This window comes from Sphaerodactylus townsendi, linkage group LG06 (genome assembly GCF_021028975.2).
Source record: "Sphaerodactylus townsendi isolate TG3544 linkage group LG06, MPM_Stown_v2.3, whole genome shotgun sequence".
Taxonomy (NCBI): domain Eukaryota; kingdom Metazoa; phylum Chordata; class Lepidosauria; order Squamata; family Sphaerodactylidae; genus Sphaerodactylus; species Sphaerodactylus townsendi.
The window spans coordinates 29,651,813-29,674,621 of record NC_059430.1 but is presented as its reverse complement, the minus strand read 5'-3'; the positions used below and the strand labels follow the sequence as shown (position 1 = coordinate 29,674,621).

General features: G+C 43.4%; 1 protein-coding gene across 1 annotated transcript in view; it reads left to right on the top strand.

Annotated features, from left to right (window-relative positions):
* Nucleotides 1-22,809, top strand: part of TMEM178B (transmembrane protein 178B) — a 330,240-nt gene that overhangs the window by 78,099 nt on the left and 229,332 nt on the right. Inside the window, exon 2 of the mRNA XM_048500198.1 lies at nt 7,479-7,592. Within this exon, the coding sequence (XP_048356155.1) occupies nt 7,479-7,592 (114 nt within the window). The remainder of the gene's footprint in view (nt 1-7,478; nt 7,593-22,809) is intronic.

The window sequence follows — 22,809 nt, the reverse complement described above, 5'->3', positions numbered from 1 at the left end:
ACCTCGTGTCTGAGGGATTTTATAAATAATAAATTTTATCATTATTAGTCTGGTTAGAAGAGAAATCCTTATGTCAAGTGAGTGGGAGGAAGTTTTCTCTTCACAGTCCTCTGATACATTTTGACACAGCGGGAGATGAAAAGGGATGGATGAAACTCATTGTAAGTGACAGAAGTCGCTGCTTTTGCCATCTGTGAGGTAAAAAGGATTGCTTTCCAGGATAAACCCATCCCCCACACCCCCAGCTCCTAGCAACTTCTTGGCACAGGCCTGCTGGATTAGAAAAGATTTCCGGCCTTAGTGGCAGACTCTAAATCCATTTAAGTAAACAAAGGCTGCAAATTTTAATTGGTTTAATACGTAGATTAAGCAACTCAATCTTTAATCGCAGATTAAAAGTTGACCTTCCAATTAACAGATGGAATGATTGAAAGGTGATTGTGGTTGAAGTGGCGGTGGTGATTTTTTTTAAAAAAATTCGCCGTTTCTCTTCTGATTAGGTTTATTTACAATGGCCTCTTAGATAATTGCTGCAAGATTGCAGACATGCATTAGAGGACACTCAAACCTGTATCACAGCTCAGAGGGTTAAAGACCACTGACAAGTGGCCTCCTGTTTGCCCAGGATGACCCCATGGAGATGGGGAAACAATGAAGACTGACCTTATCTCCCAGCCAGAGCTGCTTGCTTCACCCTACCCCAGGGGTCTGCAACCTGTAGCTCTCCAGATGTTCATGGGCTACAATTCCCATCAGCCCCTGCCAGCATGGCCGCAGGTTGCAGACCCCTGCCCTACCCTGTCTGAAACAGGAATAACTTCCAGATGAGGACTGGAGATGGCCTGGAACTACAGCTGATCTTCAGACTACAGAGACCATTTCCCCTGGAGAAAATGGATACTTTGGAGGCTGGACTGCATGTCATCATATCCTGCTGAGTAGGGTGGCCTGATGGCCCCTGTGCACCACCAGGGGGTAAGGGAGAAGAGTTAGCAGATCCAGATTGGAAAACTCTTGAAGATTTGAGGATGGAGCCTAAGGAGGGCAGGGACCTGAGTGGAATACAATGCCAAGGAGTTCACCCTCCAAAGCATTATTTTTCTCCAGGGGAACTGATCTTTGTAGTCTGGAGATGAGCTGTCATTCCAGGGGATCCCCAGGCTCCACCTGGAGGCTGGCATCCCTGCTGCTGAGGTCCCTCCTTTACCCAAACCTGTATCTCTCTCTTGTAGAGTTACCACGCAAGGTCTGGCAACCAATAGGGGACTGGGAGGGGCAGGGCCAGAGGGGGCAGCTGTTGAAGTTGGCATGATGCCAGTTTCAGAAAAATATGGAAGTGATATCACACCTCCCTAGGGATCTAGAGATTCCCAGAGAAGCCTGGCATCATTTCCAGAGTTTCCCTAAAGATTACATCATTATGGCCATTCTTTTTTTTAAAAAAACCTATTGAGTCTGTAGAAAGAAAGGGAAAGACACTTTGGTTTCTTTTCACTAGCTGGAGGACTCAGGATCAACGAGAGGCTTCCCCCCCTCTTTTCTAGGAAGAATAGCAGCAACAAAAGAAAACTGGGACCTGACTTGGTTAGATCATTTTTCTTCTCTGTCTTGTTCATCCATTTCCTTTTTCCTTGTGTATCTATTTAGTTTGTCAACTGGGGGAATGGGACATTGATCTCTATATTGATCTAAAACTTCTTTGGGAGAGATTTTTTCTGAGAAACAGGATTTAGATATAACAAATTAATAAATATATTAGGATCTTAGGCCTAGTGTGCTGTAGTGGTTACAGTGCTGGACTAAGATCTGGGAGGGTGTCGGTTTGTGTTTAGTATCAATCCCTGTCACATAACAATCAGTGACTAACAAATCCTTTATATCGTAGTGCTTGTCACATTTAACTTGAATATCCTTTACAGATTTGGGCATCCCATTTACTGGCATCCCCGAAACATTGATTAGGTATCAATACATTATAGAGTTTTGCTAGTATATACCGTATATACTCGAGTATAAGCCAACCCGAATATAAGCCGAGGCACCTAATTTTACCTCAAAAAACTGGGAAAACTTATTGACTTGAGTATAAGCCTAGGGTGGGAAATGCAGCAGCTGCTGGTAAATTTCAAAAATAAAAATAGATACCAATAAAATTACATTAATTGAGGCATCAGTAGGTTAAATGTTTTTGAATATTTATTTCAAAGAAAAACAGTAAGCTAGCTCTGGAAGCCCACCTGGAATAACGGCCAAAGTAACTTGAGAAGACTTTGCCAATATATACTCGAGTATAAGCTGACCCATATATACTCGAGTATAAGCCGATCCGAGTATGAGCCGAGGGGGGCTTTTTCAGCATTAAAAATGTGCTGAAAAAGTCAGCTTATAAACGAGTATATACGGTAAGTTGATATATAATGCAATAAAATTATTGGAGGCTTTTGAATCTATCATGATCCTGTTTGATACACTATAGCCTAGTTACAATTTTATGGTTGTATCAATCCCTACTTCCACACCTTCGTTCTAGCGTTTTTGTGCCACGGAACAAACAGCTCATGCTTCTTTTATGTGGCCAGATGCCCTAAAATGCAGACTAGTTCCAGCAAGCTGCCAAAGCACTGGTGTGTCTTTATCAGTAATTGATGTCTCAGTAATTCTTTATTGATCATTTAACTTCTGTCGCCAAACAAACAGGGAACAAGCACATTCCAGCTTTTTAAACCTCATTGTCCATGAAAACAGACGTACGAGGAAACAACAGCCGACTCCTATCACTGCCCCCTCCCCCCACACTCTACTGTATCCTGCCCTAGAGACTGTCAACAGTTAGGCTCAAATTGTATTTCATATCTCTCCTCTGTGCCTCTTTGGAGAGCCTCTTTGTATGGCTGTGAAAGAGAAACTGCCGCTTGGATGACTTCATAGCCGGAATATGCGTTTTTTATCCTTCACACCAGCTGCTGCATTTCGCCAGCTGTGTTGATCTGGTGCAACCTCATTCACATTCCTCATGTTCAAACTTTTACTCTTGGTTGAAAGTGATGTGAGGTGGTGTCATGAGATGGTTGCTTCCAGAAGTGTATCAGGATCTGGTGGGGGCCTTGTATTAGAGTTAAGAAGGCAAGGTGAAAGAGAATAATTCCTTTCCCATCCCCTCTCCAGCCTCATGACCCCAGAAATAAACTTTCCTTGGCTGGACATGGCTGAAGGGAAGGGGAAAGGATCTCATATGATCTTTGTGTTGGATCCAATCTAATATCTAGAAGTAAACATGTAAAGAACATTTCACATTCTCTGTTTCCCGAGACAGATCTACCCAAGTTATGTTTTCAGACTTTCCTAACCATTTGTTTATATTTTCTGTGGGAGATGTCCTAATAGTTAGGAAAGTTAGGAAATCATAACTTTCCGAATGAGGTACCTAATCTCACTGGAGATCTGAATCCCAAACTTTCATGAGAGAGTAGTCAGAATGGAATGACAATAAATAAAATATGTAATCGAGTATTTCACAAGTCTTTGGTCAAGTGTGGTCAACTTCCTGAGTTGTGTAGTAGTACTCAGTTGAACTGAAGTTTCCAAGTCAGATCAAAATTCTAAACGTAAGAAGACTGTGACAACCATAATGTAGAATTTGGTGGAAATTTGTCATTCAGAAGACTTGCCTGTCCTAACAACAGCAGAATTCACATGCTGTGAACCCCAGTAGAGAGGTTCTTGTGGTTATATTGCATCAACAGGCAAAGATCATTAAAGACAAAGATGGACTGATGAATGTGTACATGTGTATGGAGTCCTCCATGTAGGAGACAAGACAAATGTAGGAGATATTCTTGGTGAACTGTCACCTTCAGCACACTTTCTATGAGGAGGAGGGGGAAGAGGTTCCAGCATCTAATCATGGCCCCCCACCCTGGGAGGGGAGGGGCCCATCATGTGGTCATGGCCCACCCATCCTTGGGGGAAAGTGTTAGGTCTTGGAACCTTAAGCCAATAAATGAACTCTGAAGTACTGATCAGTAGTGTTTATTGAAGAGGTCTCAAAGGACTATACTTGGCAAAGCCAGTTCTGATGAAGTTGGCATTCACAGCCCTCTTTATCCCCTGCTGAAAGCTCTCCTCCCATTTTCCCAAGAGGTTGTGAAAAACAGTTTTTGGAGCTAAGGCACCCCAAAGTTGGTGGCAGATAGCAAGGGAGAGCCACCTGGCTTCCTCACCTACGAGATAGCGGATGTAATACAGTTCTCATGGGACAGAGGTACCAGGGGAAGCCTAGTTGTCTGCAAAGCATGAGAAGCTATAGAATAAAGATGAAAGAAAGAATGTACAGATGGCAGTGGATACATATACCAGGCTGGTCTTTCTAGCAGCATTGGTTTGTTACTTTAAGCAGTTAAATGGTTTTAGGAATGCATCTCAGTCACCTAGATAACATTTCCCTGACAGAGGCTTAGGGTGGGGGAAGGAAGGGTTAGAATGGGGGAGAGGACAATGGGTCTGTCATGTTGCCATGGTTAGAAAAGAGGTTAGAAAAGACAGAACAAAATAGCTCATACGGGGTGGACTAACCATTTAAGTTACTAGAAACTTCCTTGAACCTAAGGTAGGATACCATTCAGTGTATACTTTCCATTCTAATGAATGGGCATTCACCTTATATTGTTTCAAGGAGTATGTTGACCTTACCATACTTTATGGCCGTGGTGGTGAACCTTTGGCACTCCAGATGTTATGGACTACAATTCCCATCAGCCCCTGCCAATTGGCCATGCTGGCAGGGGCTGATGGGAATTGTAGTCCATAACATCTGGAGTGCCAAAGGTTTGCCACCACTGCTTTATGGGAATCCCACTGACTGTGCATTCCAGTTAAAATGGGCTACTGAAAGGACTGAAACCAAATTATGCGCGGCCACAACCAGCCAAACTTCTCCCAGGAGAAATCAGAAGATGTTATGGCAAAAGTTCTAAAGAAGCTGAAGCTTGACATTTTGGTTCATATTTCAATCATAATCAAATGAGTTGAAATAATATGTTTCTAAATATCAAAGCCAGAACAAAGGATAACATTTGAATTACTCATCTGCCATGAACAGCTTGATGGAAAGGAGATATGTTAGGTGATGACAATGGCAGAAATGTGAAGCTTGAATGAAGGTACTCAAGTCATTCCATATATGCCATCTGAGTGTGTATTGGCCCAAATCAATTCTGCCATTGTTTTGCATTGGCCACAGTTGTACAGATATGATATTGCAGTATCTGGCCATTGCACACATTAATGCCTTGTCTACTGGGATATAGATCCAGTGCAAAGATCGTGGAAATCTCAGGCTCAGTGTTCCTTGAGTAATACCTCGGTGGTGTCCTGTAGTGTATCCCATGGGGCTGACCATTACAAAACCCCCATTGATTTTAGTGGGGAGGGTGTAGGATGGCTATTTTGTCAGGGTTAAAAGGCTACGTGATGCTGCTGATGCTTTTCTGTAAAAATGAACAAGATAATTGCCATGCTCCCCCCAGCCTCACCCCCTGCAACTGCAGCTCTGTGTTATGCCCTGCCATTCCAGAACAGAGCTTCCCACTGCCAAGGGATCTGGTAACATGAAAATTAATTCCAGTTACATAAGCACTTTACTATGCCTTGGTGGTAGAGCCCATGCTTTGCATGCAGAAAGCCTCAATTCTTGACATTACCAATTAAAGACTTTTAATTGCCCAAGACTCTGGAGAGCCACCGCTTACTGGCAGAGCACAAGATCTGCATGCAGAAGACCACAGGTTCAATCCCTGGCACCTCAAGTTAAAATATCTAAGGTGAGAGATGCTGGAAGAAAAAAAACTTGGTGAACTTCTGCTGGTCAAAGCAGGCAACACAAAGGTGGCAGAAAAATAGCTGGACTCAGTAGGTAGCCAGTGTGGCATAGCAGTTCAAATGCTGGACTAGAATCAAGGAGGCCCTGGTTCAGATCTGCCATTCTTAACCACTACACCTTGTGTATTGTCAGTTGTGCATGGTCCTGCAAAGGTTGTAGCATGCACTACCAGTTGGCCCCCACTATTTCTTTTGGTATCACCTTTGGGGGTTTTATTGGTGCTCAGAGCAGGACTGATTCCACCCAGCAGGCTGGTCAGTCAGAGACTGATGTATTACCCAAATCCATATGGAAACCAAGGGGCAGATATTAGTCTAGTAGTATGTCTATCATAGTGCTCACTCCCTGATTCTACATACAAAACCTTACCCAGAACTTCAATCCCATCTCTCATTGAAGGTAGCTAAGTCTGCAGGCAAAGATACCATCACTTCTTCCTAAAAAAATTAAACTTTCAATTTTTTTAGCCTTGATTCAGGAGAAAGATTTCAGAATCCCCACCAGCTTCAGCAGCCACCCTATGACCATGGCACAGTTGAAAACTTTTTTTTTCATCTAGATCCATTCCAGCCCGAGGCTTCAGCAGCATAAATGCAACAGAGGAAATAATAGGGTTTAAATATAAACTATGAATTTTGTTACCCATACAAATATAATAGGTGTTAAATCGTTCATTGCCCAGAGAATGGAAATTGGGGCAGTTTTTTTTTTAAACGATCATTGTAGTTTTTCTCTTAAGTGCAGTCCTTTGTTGGAAACTTTCATTCCGGGTGTGCATTTGGTGCCCAGATGGCAGAGGCACACGTCGGAGCCCATCACGCTGTCAGGGCAGACGGGTACTTATGTAAATATTTTGCTTTCCCCCGTATAATATTTGGCTATGTCTAATCTAATTGCTGTTAGAGGCAGAATGTCCAGGAGCCCCTGTGGAAAGCAAACAATGAACACCTCCGGTAATGTTGGAAGATGCTAACCTACCTATGTCATAAGTAGCAATTTGGTTGCATAATGCTTTACTCACCTTCGGATTTTCCAGCATATCTCTGCAGTTCATGCCAGAGGTAATTTCCTGACCTAACGTAGCTCAAAGCTTGTTTTGTGAAAGCCAAAGTGGTAGCAGAGATCAAAACCTGGAGGATACTGAATCGCATCAGGCCATTAGCCTGGATGCAGATGGTAAGTGGTCTGTTGTCTTGTTCAACCAAAAGTCCAGCAATCAAAGATACAAATAGCCTTTTGGCTTAACTCTTATTCCCAACCCTATCCCAATTGAAGGGGAGCCTACAAACACCTTCAGGCTCTCTCCAAAATCTCCCCTGTAAAAATTACAACGGCAAGTTCCTTCTTTGTTCCATGCGTATAATCGTGAATGTTGACTCTTTATACTGTTGGTACCAATAAGACATTAACTCTATGAAATATCCATACTAGGGAGAGAAAGAAAAATGGTTGTTTATCACATCATTCTGTGACCGCATGTACAAAAATAGCTGGTTTTGCGTGCCACTGGCAAAGAGCCTTCCCTGGTTTATAAAATGCTGATTCTATTGAAATCTGTTCTAGTGTGCCTAACTTTGCAATGTCTTCTTGCCTTTCCTAGGAGCAATTGACCAGTGTTCTTACATCAAGTACCACTACTCCTCAGCAACCATTCCCAAGAACCTCACCTACAATATTACCAAGACCATCCGCCAGGATGAGTGGCATGCCCTGCGTAAGTCTCTCCTGCTCTTTCTTTCAATCCTTCTTCGTTATGGGCAACCAACTAGCATTCTTTTTGGTTCTGCAAAGGGATGAAAGACTCTGAAACCATATATTCTGTCAGTTTTGCATTTCTCTGCCAATGTCTTGCCCATGTTGGAAACGCTGCATTGGTGCATGTTGGTGACAAAGTGCAGATATGCAGTAGCGGCTGCTGAATTAAATCTGGGAATGACAAAGGGAACTGACACCATGATTGCTAATTCAGTCACAACTTCGGCATGCTAATAGTTTTGTTTGTGACGTTGATGCCAGTGCAGAATTCTCTGCTGATCTTGGAGCAGAGGAAGCCAAATGAAACCTTGTAGATGATTCACGAGACATTTTTAACTTGATGAGGTTGACATACATTGATTTATTTTCTCAGTGCTTCCTGGCCCGCTGAGATGGTCTTTCAGATTTGTCAGCATGAATCCTGGGGAATCAGTGATGTAGGTATAGATTTTTTACGGGGTGGGTTCGGTGACTGAGGGCTTTCTGGCTGTTCCATTCTATGCATTGTTTCAAGCCAGCCGGACATGTAATGGGAGGGGTTTGAACCTGAGAACCGCCCCCTCTTACCTACGTCCCTTCTGGTGATGTATGAATGGTCAGCAGATGTATGGTCAGAAGAACGGTGTGATCAGATATATGATGCTGGTTTCCCCTCCCTTGACTTTCAGAGATGTGCTGAAAAGGGCTTTGCTCCCATTTAGCACTGTGGTTTGGGCATAGCGGGTCATTTTTATGCTGGCTCATTAATCCCCCCTTGGATTATTGTACCACCCAAATCTCTCCAACCAATGCTTATTTTAATAGAGCCCTTTCTTCTTGCATCATGAGCCATACTCAAGTCAACTCTTCCCCAAATCTTTGCCTAAGGCAATAGGCAGAAGGCCACCAGAAAACTAGCTGCTTGTCATTACTGCCAATGGGCATCACGTTGTAACAGCATCTGAAACAATAGATCATCAGAACAGAAGAGTCCCTTTGGGATATGTGGCTGACATTAATCATTCCTTTTCCTCCTTTGACACTGGGGGAAATGAGAGAAGGGTTTTTTTGTGTCTGGAGGGAAAAAGACTATTGTCTTATGATTGTATGCAAGCACAGCAGTAGAAGGTTCTGGACTATGTATATTCCAAACAGAATTTCTAGGTAGATGGATGATGGCAGAATCCATTCAAAAACTAATCTTGAAATCATTCTGTGAAAAAAGCATTTTCTATGAGCTTTGAGTAAACACAAAGGGGAGGGGAGAAGAGCACTGACACAATATTCAAGCAGCACAAACTGTTAAATTAGCCATGTAGTCTCGTTTGATTTCATTGGGCTTAGGCTGAAGTAATTCCTCATAGATTGTACTGTGGGCATTCTTTGGTTTTTAAACTGGTACTTCTTCTCAGGAGCATGATGAAAAGACAGTTGAAACGTTCTGTCTCGAGAAAATATTTTCTGGCAGGCAGCCATGTTGGTCTGCACTAGAAGAGCAAGATCTGAGTCCAGTAGTCTCTTAAAGGCCAACAAGATTTCTGGGGAATAAGCCACTAAAAGTCAAAACAAAGGGAACATTGACTCTTAGTGAGGAAATCTTGTTGGTCTTTAAAGTGCTACTGGATTCAAACCTCGCTCTTCTATTCCAGTTTCAGAAACCGTTAGAAGATGTCCATGAACATGGTTTCCCCCATTTTAGCTTCCTCAGTGTAGTGGTTAAGAACAGGCATGGAATAGTTGCTTAAAAGCAGGTGGATTCTAATCTGGAGAACCAGGTTTGATTCCCTACTCCTCCACCTGTCTGGTGAACCAGTTGTGTTTCCACACTCCTACATTTCTGCTGGGTGACCTTGGACTAGTTACAGTTCTTCGGAACTCTCTCAGCCCCACCTACCTCACAAGGTGGGGAGAGGAAGGTAAAGGAGCTTGTAAGCCACCTTGAGTCTCCCTACAGGAGAGAAAGGTGGGCTATAATTCCTCCTTTTCCTCAAGCACAAAATAAAATGTATCTGCATTTTTTGTTATACAGGTGTAAATAGAATCTGGACTGAAAGCATTTATTTCTTCACACTTGATTCTGCCCTTAAGGAAGACTACTAGCTTAAAATGCCTATGGCCTTCCTTCCCCCATTTTCAACCATTCTTTGAAGATATGCACATCCCTTGCTTTGCAACCCGTAGTTTCCGATTTACGAATGTGTCACAAACAAACCAAAATCCATCCTGAAGAATAAAATAATAGGAAATGATTCAAATGGAAAGAGATCAATATCAAAAGCACCATCAGAATCCCACTCAGAGCCATTAAAGCCTGTGGGAACAGCCGGCTTGAAGAGTTACCACACAAAACTGTATCTCGGGGGGGCCTGATGATTTTCATCACAGAGATTAATCTCTTATTCATGTCTTAGGAACTGGGTGGACTGAAGTGGGAGGAAGGGGACCTTCATGGTCTCTGGTCACACATCTTTCAGGCCTGGTAGTATCAGCGGTTTTTATTTTTACAGCAGGTTTGGATGCCTCAATCAATTAGGGCAGGGATGGCGAACCTTTTCGAGAACGAGTGCCTAGATTGCAACCCCAAACCCACTTATTTACTGCAAAGTGCCAGCACGGCAATATAACCTGAATACTGAGGTTTTAGTTTAGAAAAAACGGTTGGCTCCAAGGCACACGTTACTCAGGAGTAAGCTTGGTGGTAGTCGTGGCTTTGCTTTGAAGCAACTGTGCAACTTTTCCAATGGGTGAGTCATGACCCTAGGAGGGTTTACTCAGAAGCAAGCCCCATTGCCAGCAACTGAGCTTACTCCTAGGTAAAGGATCGCATTTTAGTTCTTCACAGGAAAATCAGTGGAGTTTAACAGCTCTTGACAGGGTTACCTACTCTGCGTCCCCAAAACTGGGTCTTAGGTTTAATGCTAATAATCGAGCCCAGCAGCTGAGGCCAGCCTAGATGGGGGGGGGACTCTGCACGTGCCCACAGAGAGGGCTCTGAGTGCCACCTCTGGCACCCATGCCAGAGGTTCACCACCACTGAATTAGGGGATGTTTCCACACGGCAAATTATACCTGTGCACCACTGATTTTTTAAAACTTGGGTCTATTTTATCCCAGGGTGTCCGTTCGCATGGCTGCTCGCTTTTTGAAGGAATCCATTGAAAACTACTGCAGCTTGTTTTTGCATAAGCCTGGGAATTTCTGTATTTACTTCAGAAGCATAACTGAGAATGCCCAGTGTCCTGCATTCTGATTGGCTGTTGTTTTTGAGTGGCAGCTTGAATGAATGTCAGGTGGTGGGGGGATCTGGTGGCTCGGTGGGAAAAATACATCAATCCTACTCCCGATTGATTTTTGCCTGATAGCAAGCACAAACAGGGTCACAACGGAACTGGCGATTTTTGAAAATCCCGGGGTAAGGGAAATATCATGGGGCAACATTGAGGCAGGCCCACTTATCACCGGGAACCGTGTGGAATTCTCAGCTGCACAGGGATATTTTTCTTGCTCAACTGAGGATATTTTGACCATGCAGAAATGGCCAGGCACTCCAAAATGACCTCTAATATGGAAACATGGTGGTGACATTGAGTTGCAAGATCATCCTCAGTTCCACGAATGGTGTTGATTCTCGAATTTTAGGGAAGTTTTTTAAGGTCAGATTTAACCTGTACATTAATTGTAGTGGGTTTTTTTTAATTGTACAGAGCTAAGCATTCTTACGGGATAGTTTGCCAAGGATAATAAACTATGTATTTTATGCTCCACCTGGGAGAGTTTCTACCATCTGAATGAAAAAAAACAAAACAAAAAGGAGTGTGGGTGTGCAGGGGGAGGTGAGTGTGCAGGGGGAGAAAAATAATCCGTTCCTGCAGTCACCAATAAAAAGGGACAAGCGCATGCATCAGTTTGGTGGAACATTTGTGTGCTGTTTGATAGAGAGCTGCCCCCAACTGATAAGTCTGAAGCAAATAATAAATCCGCAAAGTACATAAAATCTGTAAAGCAAATAGAATATTCCAGGAGACTTCGGTTGCTCATAAACTTGTGAGTGCAATTTTAATTCAAGCTTTGCAATGCAAATGTGTTCCTCTTCCCAAAGGAATTCACAAGCAGTTTTGATGCACACCGTTGGTTTCCTGTTTGCCTTCATTTGTCCCCTGTTCTGTCAGTTACAGCCAACTTTGAGATTCCCAATGAATAGGAACAAAATTAAAAATGCATCTAATAACTTTATACATACAAAAGTCAGCTCTTCACTGCTTTCGCCTGTTTCACCTCAAGGAAAATCGTTGCCAAAAAAATGGCCATCATTGAGGGCATCCATTTATTTGTCAGAGATTATGTTGGTCCAAAGGAAAATCCAAAAATAATTTAAAAATGTAACATGTTTTATTGAAACAAAATTTTATAAAAATCATGTGCAAGCTTTTGAGTTCTCCAGAACTCTTTTACATTCTAGACTGATTAAGAATTTTGGAGAACCCAAACATTTGAACACTGCTTTATGATTTTCTTGGTTTATCCTAACAAAAGTAACTAGATTGGGGGGATAAATGTTTGTTGTCATTGGTCTGGATGGCCTTTTATCATGTTGCCTTTTTATTATGTTTGTGATAATATCAAGGTGATGGGCTGACATACAATTAGGGACGTATGCACCGAAAATGGCACCCGGGACAAGCACTGAAATTGTGCCCCCCTCCCCAACAACTGAAACCCATCTTTTAGATAACTGTACCATAAATAGATACAGGATGTCAGGATCACACACCAGGAGGAACAATATCCCTGCATTTTCTCCCAGAGAACAGTTTTAATAGAACAGCTCTAAGCAGGTCTCTTCAGAATTCTACTCTAGTCTACTCTATGTTGCTCACTCCAAGAAAGTGTTTTTAGGATTGTACTAGTTTAAGAGTGCTCAAAGAGAGCATTGTACAAAAAGAGCATTGCAGCACTGAAAACACACACACACAAAGCTGTCTTATACTGAATCAGGGTCCTTGGTCTATCAAGGTCTGTACTGTCTACTCAGACTGGCAGTGCCTCTCCAGTAGAAATCTTTGGCATCATCTACTGGCTGGTCCTTCTTATCTGGAGATGCCACAGATTGAACTGGGACCCTTTGCCTGCCAATCAGATGCTCTACCACTGAGCCTTGGCCATTTACCAACAGTGGCAGATTTACTGAAGCATAAGTTTGGGGGGCTGGAGCATGATAGGAAACTTAAATCTGTTGAATGTATACACATAAGAAGGAAAAAAAGTGTGGGGGAAAACGATGAAGAGGAGGTAGTGACAGTTTTATGCAAAACTTTAAGGCGTAGTATTTGCTTAAAAGGAAAACTTGTCTGGCAATTCTCAGGCATGCCGTCAAGAAAAACAGTCTTGCATTCAGATGCAAGGTACAAGCATGGACAGCAATTAAAAGAAAACCTTTTGTGTATGACTTTTTAAGGGGGTCATCTTACATTCTTACTCTTCCTTTCAGGTAAATAAGGTAAGGATAAGCACAGGTGGATTTGAATCCAGTAGCACTTTATATACCAATGAGATTTTTGTGGTATTTGAGAATAGAACAGAAGGTTTTGAGAATCAGACAGAAGGTCCCAGGTTGAATCCTCAGCAAGTAGTTGGTGCTGTGAAAAATCTTCCTGAAACTCTGGAGAGCCACTTCCAGTCAGAGTAGACAGTATTTCCCTTGATGAACTAATAGTCTGATTCAGTAGAAGGCAGCTTCTTGTGTTCATGGAACCAATGAGACAAGACAAACAGCATTCTAATGCATGGGTAGAAGCAAGAACAATGAGATCAGATGGCATAAGACTCCTAAACACCAGAGCACAAAGTATGGAAAAAATAGATAACAACAGTCAGAAAAGGTTGTCATACATCCATTAAAAAAGGAGTAAAGGAAGGAAAAGATGTCAAAAATACGAATTACCACTCGGGCAAATACTGCTAAGGGGCTGGGTGGGGTGAGGGAGATATTTTACATTAGCTCCCAAAGTTAACAGCCCAGTTTGTTTGTTTGTTTCACATTTATAGCTCGCCCTCCCCCGAAGGACTCAGGGTGGCTTACAACCAACATACAACTAAAATCATAACATCGAATAAACAATTGAGTAACTCAGCAACAGATTAAAACAGTAATAAAAGATGGCAACAACCCACCCCCATCCACTGTGCCCCTGAGAGGCCAAGGCAATAGATGGAACACAGCATCACCTCAGCTGGCCAGATGCAAAGCTGCATCCTCTTCTAGAGTCCCCTGCTTCTCCTGGGGCACCAACTCTTGTGGAGGGAGGAAATTACAGAGCAGGACTGGTTAATGGAAGCAAATGGGGGGAACATGAAGAAAACAGCAATGCTTCCAGCCAGTTAACTTCCCCTGCTCCTAATTAGGGTTGCCAACACTGCTGTATCTAGGAAGCAGGGGGATCTCAAACCCTAGGTGTCACTTCTTTGGGGGTACATTTGCTGCCCCAACAGTGCACTGGTTCAGAACTTCCCATGGAGTTTGGGACTGAGAGCAGACCAGTGAAGGCCAGTGAGCTGGCCTCACCCCAACCCATCATCTCCACATGGAGTTTGGGTGTGGGGCCAGCTCTGCTTGATCTCCACCTGGGATATTGGATCAGCAAGGACCCACTTGAGGCTAACTGAGGCCAGGCTTGGATCCAGCTGTAAGCTGCAGTCTGTACCTTAGATTTAGATCTAAGCCTGGCCTCAGTTGGGCTGAGACTGAAGCTGGCTAATCTCATCCCTGTAGCCTTATATTGTTGGCTCCAACCCCAGCTCCACCTCCAGCACCCAGTACAGGTTGTAATCTATGGCCTCTAGAGGCAGCACCCCCTCCTTTGTTCCAAAAAGCAAGGAATCAACTCACCCAGCATGACCAGGACAATGACAGCAGCCAATCATAGGCCAGTAAGGGTGGGGGGCTCTGCCTGTGCCCCCCAAGGAGTGCCTGGAGCTTGACCCCCCTGCTCCCTGTATACAGTTTGATCCCTTGCATGCTTGTATAGAATTATATTCAAGTCCAGTGTAGTTTATTCCCAAGAATATGTCTATGGGATTGCAGCATTGCAGCATAATTATTTTCCATGTTTACTAATTAGTAAGTTCTGCTGAGCCTACAGGGACTTACTCCCAAGTAGGAGTGCAGACTTAGGTAATATACCTTTGGGAAATGAGAACTATTGAGTCAAATGAAACTTACTTCTGAGTGCTTAAATTGTGTTGCATGACCTCTTCACTTTGAGTGTTAGAAATGGAACAGCTGGTCAAGATGTATTTTAGCATGAGCAGATATATTCTGTTTTGAAGTAAGTAGGAGTGATTTTACTCTCTGTATTAATTCTAGGGTATCATACTTTTTGCAGGTTCAGTAAAATTCCTAGACTTCTCATATATCCCATCCTATAGGTCTCACATATGTTCTCTTTCTATGAACCACTATGGAAAATTAAAATATCACAATAACTAAGTAGCTACAAAAAGAACATTAACTCTTTTAGGAAATAAATACAACCAACATCACTGAATAGCAATGTCTTACAGACCCTGTTGAAAAAAGGGGGTTGTGATGTAGGAAGCCTGCGTTGGCCAGATTCACTAGCATAGCCAAGAGGTTGACTGTTGTGTTCTGGGAGCTGGATTGTTTCTTCCTTCGACTCTCTCCTCTTTGTCAGCTACTAGCCTGCAGCTGGGCTTCTCAGCATGGACAGAGATAAATTGCAGTAATAGAAATATCGGGGTGAGTTCTGAAAAGATAAAAGCCTCTAGCTAAAAACCTAGGTAAAAAGACATGTTTTGGTCAGGCACCTCAAAGACTGTTGGAAATGTCTGAAAATATTTGTTGGAGAATGGCAAAGTGTGCATGTGTATATTTGTGACCTAGATTTTCCTATTTCCCCATCAGTTAAATCAGAAGCCTGATTCTAAGCCTGGCTATATTAATGTAAGCCTTTGGTGGTGGTGCTGGAAAGTGCTGTGAAGGTGCAGTCAGCTTATGGTGACCCCAGAGGGTTTCCAAGACAAGAGACATCTAGAGGTGGTTTGTTATTGTCTATCTCTGCATAGCGACCCTTGACTTCATTGATGGTCTTCCAACCAAGACCTGCTCAGGTACAACCCTGAGTAGCTTCTGAGATCTCATGAATTCAGGCTAGCCTGGGCCATTTAGGTCAGGTCAATGTAAGCTGTTACTAGGAAGCTGTTACTTCAGATCCTCTGAAGATGCCAGCCACAGATGCAGGCGAAACATCAGGGAAGAATGCTACTAGAACACGGCCATACAGCCCGGAAACCACACAGCACCCCAGTGATTCCGGCCGTGAAAGCCTTCAACAATACTTTACTAGGAAGCTAATAAAGCATCCATTCACTGAAAGGAATGTTCAGGAAAGATATCCTCTTGCTCATCAAGCTACTCACCCAATCACCTGGCTAAGTTAGGCAGCATTTAGGTTATAAACACAAACAGGTTTAGGAGTCATTTCATCTTCACAGACAACTGCGGAAATTCTAGCTCTCTGGGATGCAGAACAGTATAGTATAGGCCAGGGGGTAGGGAACCTTTAACACTCAAAGAGCCATTTGGACCCGTTTTCCACGGGAAAAGAAAACACTTGGAGCCGCAAATAATTTTTGACATTTAAAATAAAGATAACACTATATATATGGCTCTTTGCTTTTACTCCGCTCATTCTGAGAAGCGCAAGGATGGGGCCGGCGGCTTGGCTCGTGGAGCCACAGTGCAAGGGCAGAAGAGCCGCATGCGGCTCTCGAGCCGCAGGTTCCCTACCCCTGGTATAGCCTGATATCAACAAATGTTAGAAGCTCAGGGTTGGTACTTAGAAGGGAGACCACCAAGGAAGTCTCTACAGTGAAAGGCAATGGCAAACCACCTCTGCTTCTCACTTGCCACGAAAGCCCATTGTTGGGTTCACCATACGTTGGCTGTGACATAACAACATTTTCCATACACTTAGATAAGAATATCTGGAGGATGTGGAATGGAATAGTATAGCTTGAACTAATCAGATCTCAGAAGTTAAGCAGGGTCAGTACTTGGATGGGAGACCACCACGGAAGGCTTAGCAAAAGAAGGTAATGGCAAAGCAACTCTTTCACTTGCCTTGAAAACCTTATAGCCGTGGTGGCGAACCTTTGGCACTCCAGATGTTATGGACTACAATTCCCATCAGGCCCTGCCAATTGGCCATGCTGGCAGGGGCTGATGGGAATTGTAGTCCATAACGTCTGGAGTGCCAAAGGTTCACCACCACTGCCTTATAGGGTTGCCATAAGTTGGCTGTGACTTGATGGCCATTTACACACACTCAAGAATATCTGTGGATCCACAACAGCGCTCCTCAGTCAGCCTAAAAATAAGTACCCTCATAAGAACATATGAAGGTGCCTTATATTTGTTAGATCATCTAGCTCAGGGTTCCCCTAAATTAGGGGTCTGCAACCTGTGGCTCTCCAGATGTTCATGAACTACAATTCCCATCAGCCCCTGCCAGCATGGCCAATTGCTTACAACTTCATTCTCCTCTCCTCCTTTATATCACAACAACCCTGTGAGGTAGTTTAGGATGAGAGACAGTGACTGGCCCAAGGTCACCCAGTAGGCTTCCATGGCACAGTGGGGATCCAAACCTGTTTCTTCCAGCTTTTAGTCTGGCACTCTAACTACTACAGCGTGAGACTCTACATTTTCCTGTGAGTTAGTTTAGGTGACAGAGAGCAATTGACCCAGAGAGCTTCCATGGCTTAGTGGGTATTTGAACCTGTATTTCCAGGATCCTAGTCTGATACTCTAACCACTGCACTTCCTGGCTCTATAGCTCCTCTCCTGAATGCAACCCCAAACAGCTTGGAGAAAGGGCAAAATGTGCATCTCCTAAGTAGATAATTTTTCCTTAGAGATGGGTATTTAGTCACCTCTCTAGTGGTTTTCATTTCTGAAGATCTTTTAAAGTCACATTTTTCTACAGTCTCTAATCCTCAGCCTAACCTTAATGAGCAATGTATGGCCCTTGGCTGGTGTCCTTTCATTGCATCCATATGTTGTGGTCAGGATGAAAATGGGGGGCTTGATTTGAAGATCAGGCGGTATTGCTATTGGCCATATGAAAAGGTTAGCTAAACATGTAAATGGCTTTAAAAAACCCAGCCCTCAGGCAGCAGAAGAGCTGAACCTCAGATCAATATGGGCCTGTCTACCCTTTTCTTGCTGTTGAACACAAGCCAGGATTTAAGTCCTCGGGGAAGTTTCCTTTGCAAGCCAGTGTATCCAATTGCCTGAGGTAGAGATGAGATTAGGCTCTGGAGAGGGCTGACTTTTCTGCAGGAAAAAGAAAGATATTAGATGAAGACTAAAAAAGATCCTTGAAACAAGCACATTCCTACCAGATGTTCCTGGCTAATAAAATTTTCATTTCTTCATGAAACCAAGACCAAATCCCCAGTGATGCAAAGATCTACAGGCAAGCTGTACGCGAAGCCCTGGCTGTTTGTTATTCCAAGCACTGCAGTGTTTTGCTTCAGGGGCTCCTGTTCTATCATGCTTAGACCTCCACAATGGAAACAGAGAGGAATAAGTTCTTCCTTAGATTTCGCCAAAGGGACCCTCCCCCACCCCACACACACACTGTCACCTCACAAAAAGAGGAACCTGGAAGCCCGCAAGTCCTCTCAAGCTGGTTTGAAGAAAAGAGGATTCCCTTGTTTGAAGATTCGCTGGTTTGAAGGAAAATAGATTCTGTGGTTTGAATGAAAGTAGATTCTCTGGTTTGAAGAGTCTCTAGTTCGAAGAAAGGTATGGAACTCACCTAGGACTGAATTCCATCTGATATTTCTACACACAGAATTATGACTTCTGTGCCCCTCCTAATGCACCCTGAAATGGCACCTTAATATGTTGCTCCTGGGGGTTAAGTAACAAGGGGTGGGTGAGGGTCTTGGCAAAAATCATCCTCCCTTTTTATACATGGACCTTTTCAACAGGCTCCTACTCCTTGATTTCACTGAGTTTCATTCATGGGTCTGGTTGCAAACTTTGCTCAGAATTTTAACCATTTCTGATCCCCCCCCCCCCCCGCTCTTTTTCTGTAATGGCCCTTGGCTGGTGTCCAACATTTAAAAACATTTTAATGGGTTTGGTTGTTTTTTTTACATAAGTGCTTCAGGTATAAGGCAGATCCATAAAAGATGATGCCCGCTGTCAGGTCCAGAGGAGGGCTTGCCCTTCTTTCCACAGCCATCAGCTCTACCTTTTTTGCTAGCTGATAAAACCCTTGCATTTCGTTTTTGCTTTGTTTCAGAGCCTAAACATGGCAAAGGGTTGAAAATGAGCCGTTCTCCTCTAGGTTTTTCGCCACTGCAATCTCAGCCTTTCCTATCAAGAGTGACAGATGAGCAGCTGTGTTTTATGTCCCATAATTCAAGGCACATGTTACATCTGGCCATGGAACAACTGTGAGATTGCTATGGAAACTGAGCGTCCTTTTCTGCTCACAGCTTGGGTAGAAATTGCGTCATTGGGCTGCCTTGGAAAGCACACGTTTGTAATCCAGAAGGTGATGCGTCCTGGAAACCACTGAGAATATGTACATTTTCCAGTTTATTTGGAAACATTTCTGGTGCTGAGTCATCCCATGTTTACATTCTCCTTCTCACTCCATGATAGCTGTTATTGATGACCTGCTAGCAGCATTTGCACAGCAAGTTTAGTTGTGGCCAGTTCTATTGTTGGAGCCAAAGGAGCTGATCTGTTGTGTATGTTTCTTGGAATGCTGGCTGCTTTCATTTTGTATGGGATTCTCCTCTCTTGGCATTGCTAAAACATTCTGCACACAACCACTATCATCTGCAAAAGAAAAGGAGACCTGGGCATGAGAAGTGAGGGAACAGTTCTAGAGTGTGGTTCAGCTGTGAGGCAGGAGTTGGCCAACATTTTAGTGAGATAATTTTATTTACTTTAGCTCCCACCCTCCAAACATCTAAGGCACTTTCCTCACACACAAAATAATGCGTTTTCAAACCACTTTCACAACTGTTTGCAAGTGGATTTTGCTATTCCGCACAGCTTCAAAGAGCACTGAAAGCAGTTTGAAAGTGCATTATTCTGCATGTGCGGAATGAGCCTTATGCACTTTGCAAACCTATATAATCCTCAGCAACTGAATTTCAAAAGGAAAACTCTTGTTATGTCAACAATCAGTGGCAGTAGATTTCCAGTGCACCTTCTGTGCATGCTGGGAGAGTACACTGTATGCCAACAATCTCAAGATGTGTGGACACCCTTTTGTTGGATAGGGGCTTCATGCAGGTGCTGAATAATGCACTTTCAATCCACGTCCAATGCACTTTAGTGACCGCTTGCAAGTGGATTTTGCTGCCTCACACAGTAAAAACCCAGTTGTAAAGTGTATTGAAAGTGGATTGGTAGTGCATTGTTCAATGTGTTTGACAACATCCTAGTAGGCCAACACAAATATACTCTGGCTTCTATATATGCATTCAGAATTCCTGATCTTTCAGGGGATGCATTCGCATGCCCTGAAGCTGGAATATTCTCATGTTGCTCCATTCACATAAAATGACTATATGTGTTGAGACCATCTTGTGTAGCGTGGTCTCATGGCACATGTGGAAGATCACTGAACAATAACTGAAAAGGGCTATAACCACCACTACCCTAGCAGTATTTAGCCTCCCTCTTCCTTTGCACTAGCCTCATAACAAAGAAGATTTTCATCCCAAACAACCACAATTACACCCGTTTGCATCAGCCAAGGTAACCCTTTCCTCTCCCAACTTTTCCTCTCTGAAATGGACAGCTTCTTAGATCAGGGACTTGTCTTCTGCTTACAATAACTTACAGAGTGCCATGTCAACAAATGGAACCACAGCAGCATCTGTGTTAGACAGGCAAGACTGATAAGGAAGATTCATGTTACACAGATCACATGGCCTCCCTTACAGGCAAGGTGGGTGTGTTTGTGAGCTGTGCTTTCTGAGGTATTTTAAGGGCAGTCCCATATAGAAGACTTTGCAGTAACTCAGCCCTGAGGTTTCAGTAGCGTGGCCCCATGTGTTGAGACCAGCCTAGGAGAGGGAAGATATAATCAAAAGGAGGCACTTTTAACCACAGCCCCAACCTGCCTGTCCATTTACAGAACTGGGTCCGAAAGCACTCCAAGACTGGGGTGCTGTGTGGTTTCCGGGCTGTATGGCTGTGTTCTAGCAGCATTCTCTCCTGATATTTCACCTGCATCTGTGGCTGGCATCTTCAGAGGATCTGAAGCCCAGCAACCACACAGCACCCCAGTGATTCCAGCTGTGAAAGCCTTTGACAATACACTCCAAGACTCTTTACACAGTCTAGTCAGAACAGAGTTGTTCCTTCCAAAGTTGGCAGTGCAGCTGCTGTTGAAATATCATCATTTCCAGCTAGCACCAGTTCAGTCCTGCCTGAATGATTCGGCTTCTTTGTGTTGCTTGTTTTGGCTTCCAGTTCAGAATTAGACTTGGCCTATTTTTTCATTGTTTTGCGGGATCCCCAAACCCGATATGCTAGTACATTAGCGTCAGCTTCAATGCATGAAGAGTCTATAAAACCATTGTCAGGAGGGGGTTTATTAGGTGCATTTCGGATTCATCCAGATCACCATTTCCTCCCATTTTCAAAGCATTGGAAAGCGCCAACTAAGATGAAGTCTTTCGAGGCTCTAATCCTGTGTGTCTTCTTGACTGCAAAGATAAATAATAGGTTCAAGAAAAGGGGGAAGGGTAGCATTTCAGAACATGGATTTGCCCCACCTAAGGTTTATTTTGAAAAAGTAAATCTGTCCTCCATTCTCTCCATTTGCCGAAGAACTGACAGAAGAATAGCCTTCTGCAGATGACCAAAACTAGGGCTGTAGACGAAAAGCTCTAAGGACATAATGTTCTCGTCCAGAGTTACCTTTTCAGCCATGAGCAGGGTTTATGGGCAAAGAACATCACCAAGTCTTTATAGGTTTGGTCCCTACAGTGGCATGATCCTTTGTATGTGCAAAGTGCCATCAAGTTGCAGTCAGTTTATGGCAACCCAGTAGAGTTTTCAAGGCAAGAGACTAATAAGGTGGTTTGCCACTGCCTGTCTCTTCTTTGCAACTTTGGAAACCCCTGGTAGTCTCCCATCCAACTATGAGACTCCTTACAGTTGAGAAAAGTGGGGTATAAATCCAAACTCTTCTTCAATAAACCAGGGCACACCTATTCAGATTCTGAGATCTGATGATCTCAAGATAGCCTGGGCCATCCAGGTCAAAGAAGCATGATCCATATAAACTCCTGTATCGTCTTGAACTAGAGCACGTAGAGAACAACCATTAAAATGGTTTTGTGGTCATTTGCTCTTCCCTTGTCAATCCCAGGAACTGAAAAGGAATATCTAGGGATCTTGTTAGAGAGTTTTCACCAGCAAAAATTCATAGTGTTCTTTGGAGGACACCATGACAGTTAACAAGGTCCATAACAGATCACAGTTTGCCATTAAGATATGCCCAGTGTTGCAGAATATACTTCATTCTGGGAACTATTAGAGAACATTTTGATCTGTTGAAATGTCTAGTTCCCTAGAATAATTTTTCTTCTTCCTGTCTACTTGACAGGGGCAAAAGTTGTTTTCACCCTCATTTATCTACCTAAATAGAGCACATTTATCCCACCTTTCCTCCAAACAGTTTGGGGCAGTGTACTTGGTTCTCCCTTCCTGCATTTTATTCTCACTGCAACTCTGTGAGGCAGGTTAGACTGAGACAGTGGGGCCAAGGTTGCCCAGCAAGCTTCAATGGCAGATTTATGGGGCAGGGGAGGGAGGAGGACTGAGCATGGGTTTTGGCATCCTCATCCAGTCCTCTAGTCATCATACCGCACTCAGTGTTGCTGCACTTTTATAAAAGAAGACCCAGGTTGTTGGGGGATTCGAAGGGGTGAGGATTTAAAAACAACTCCCCGATTCTTCCTCATCTCTGATACTCCATAGAGAAATAACAGATTTTTCCATGTGGCGGTGTTGACAGGTAAAACGTACATCACTAATCACTTCAGATCACTCATCTAGTCAAAATATAGCTTTATTAATATGCATAAGGGACAGTGTCTGTCTCTCTTGTTCATTCTCTGGGGAAAAACACAGA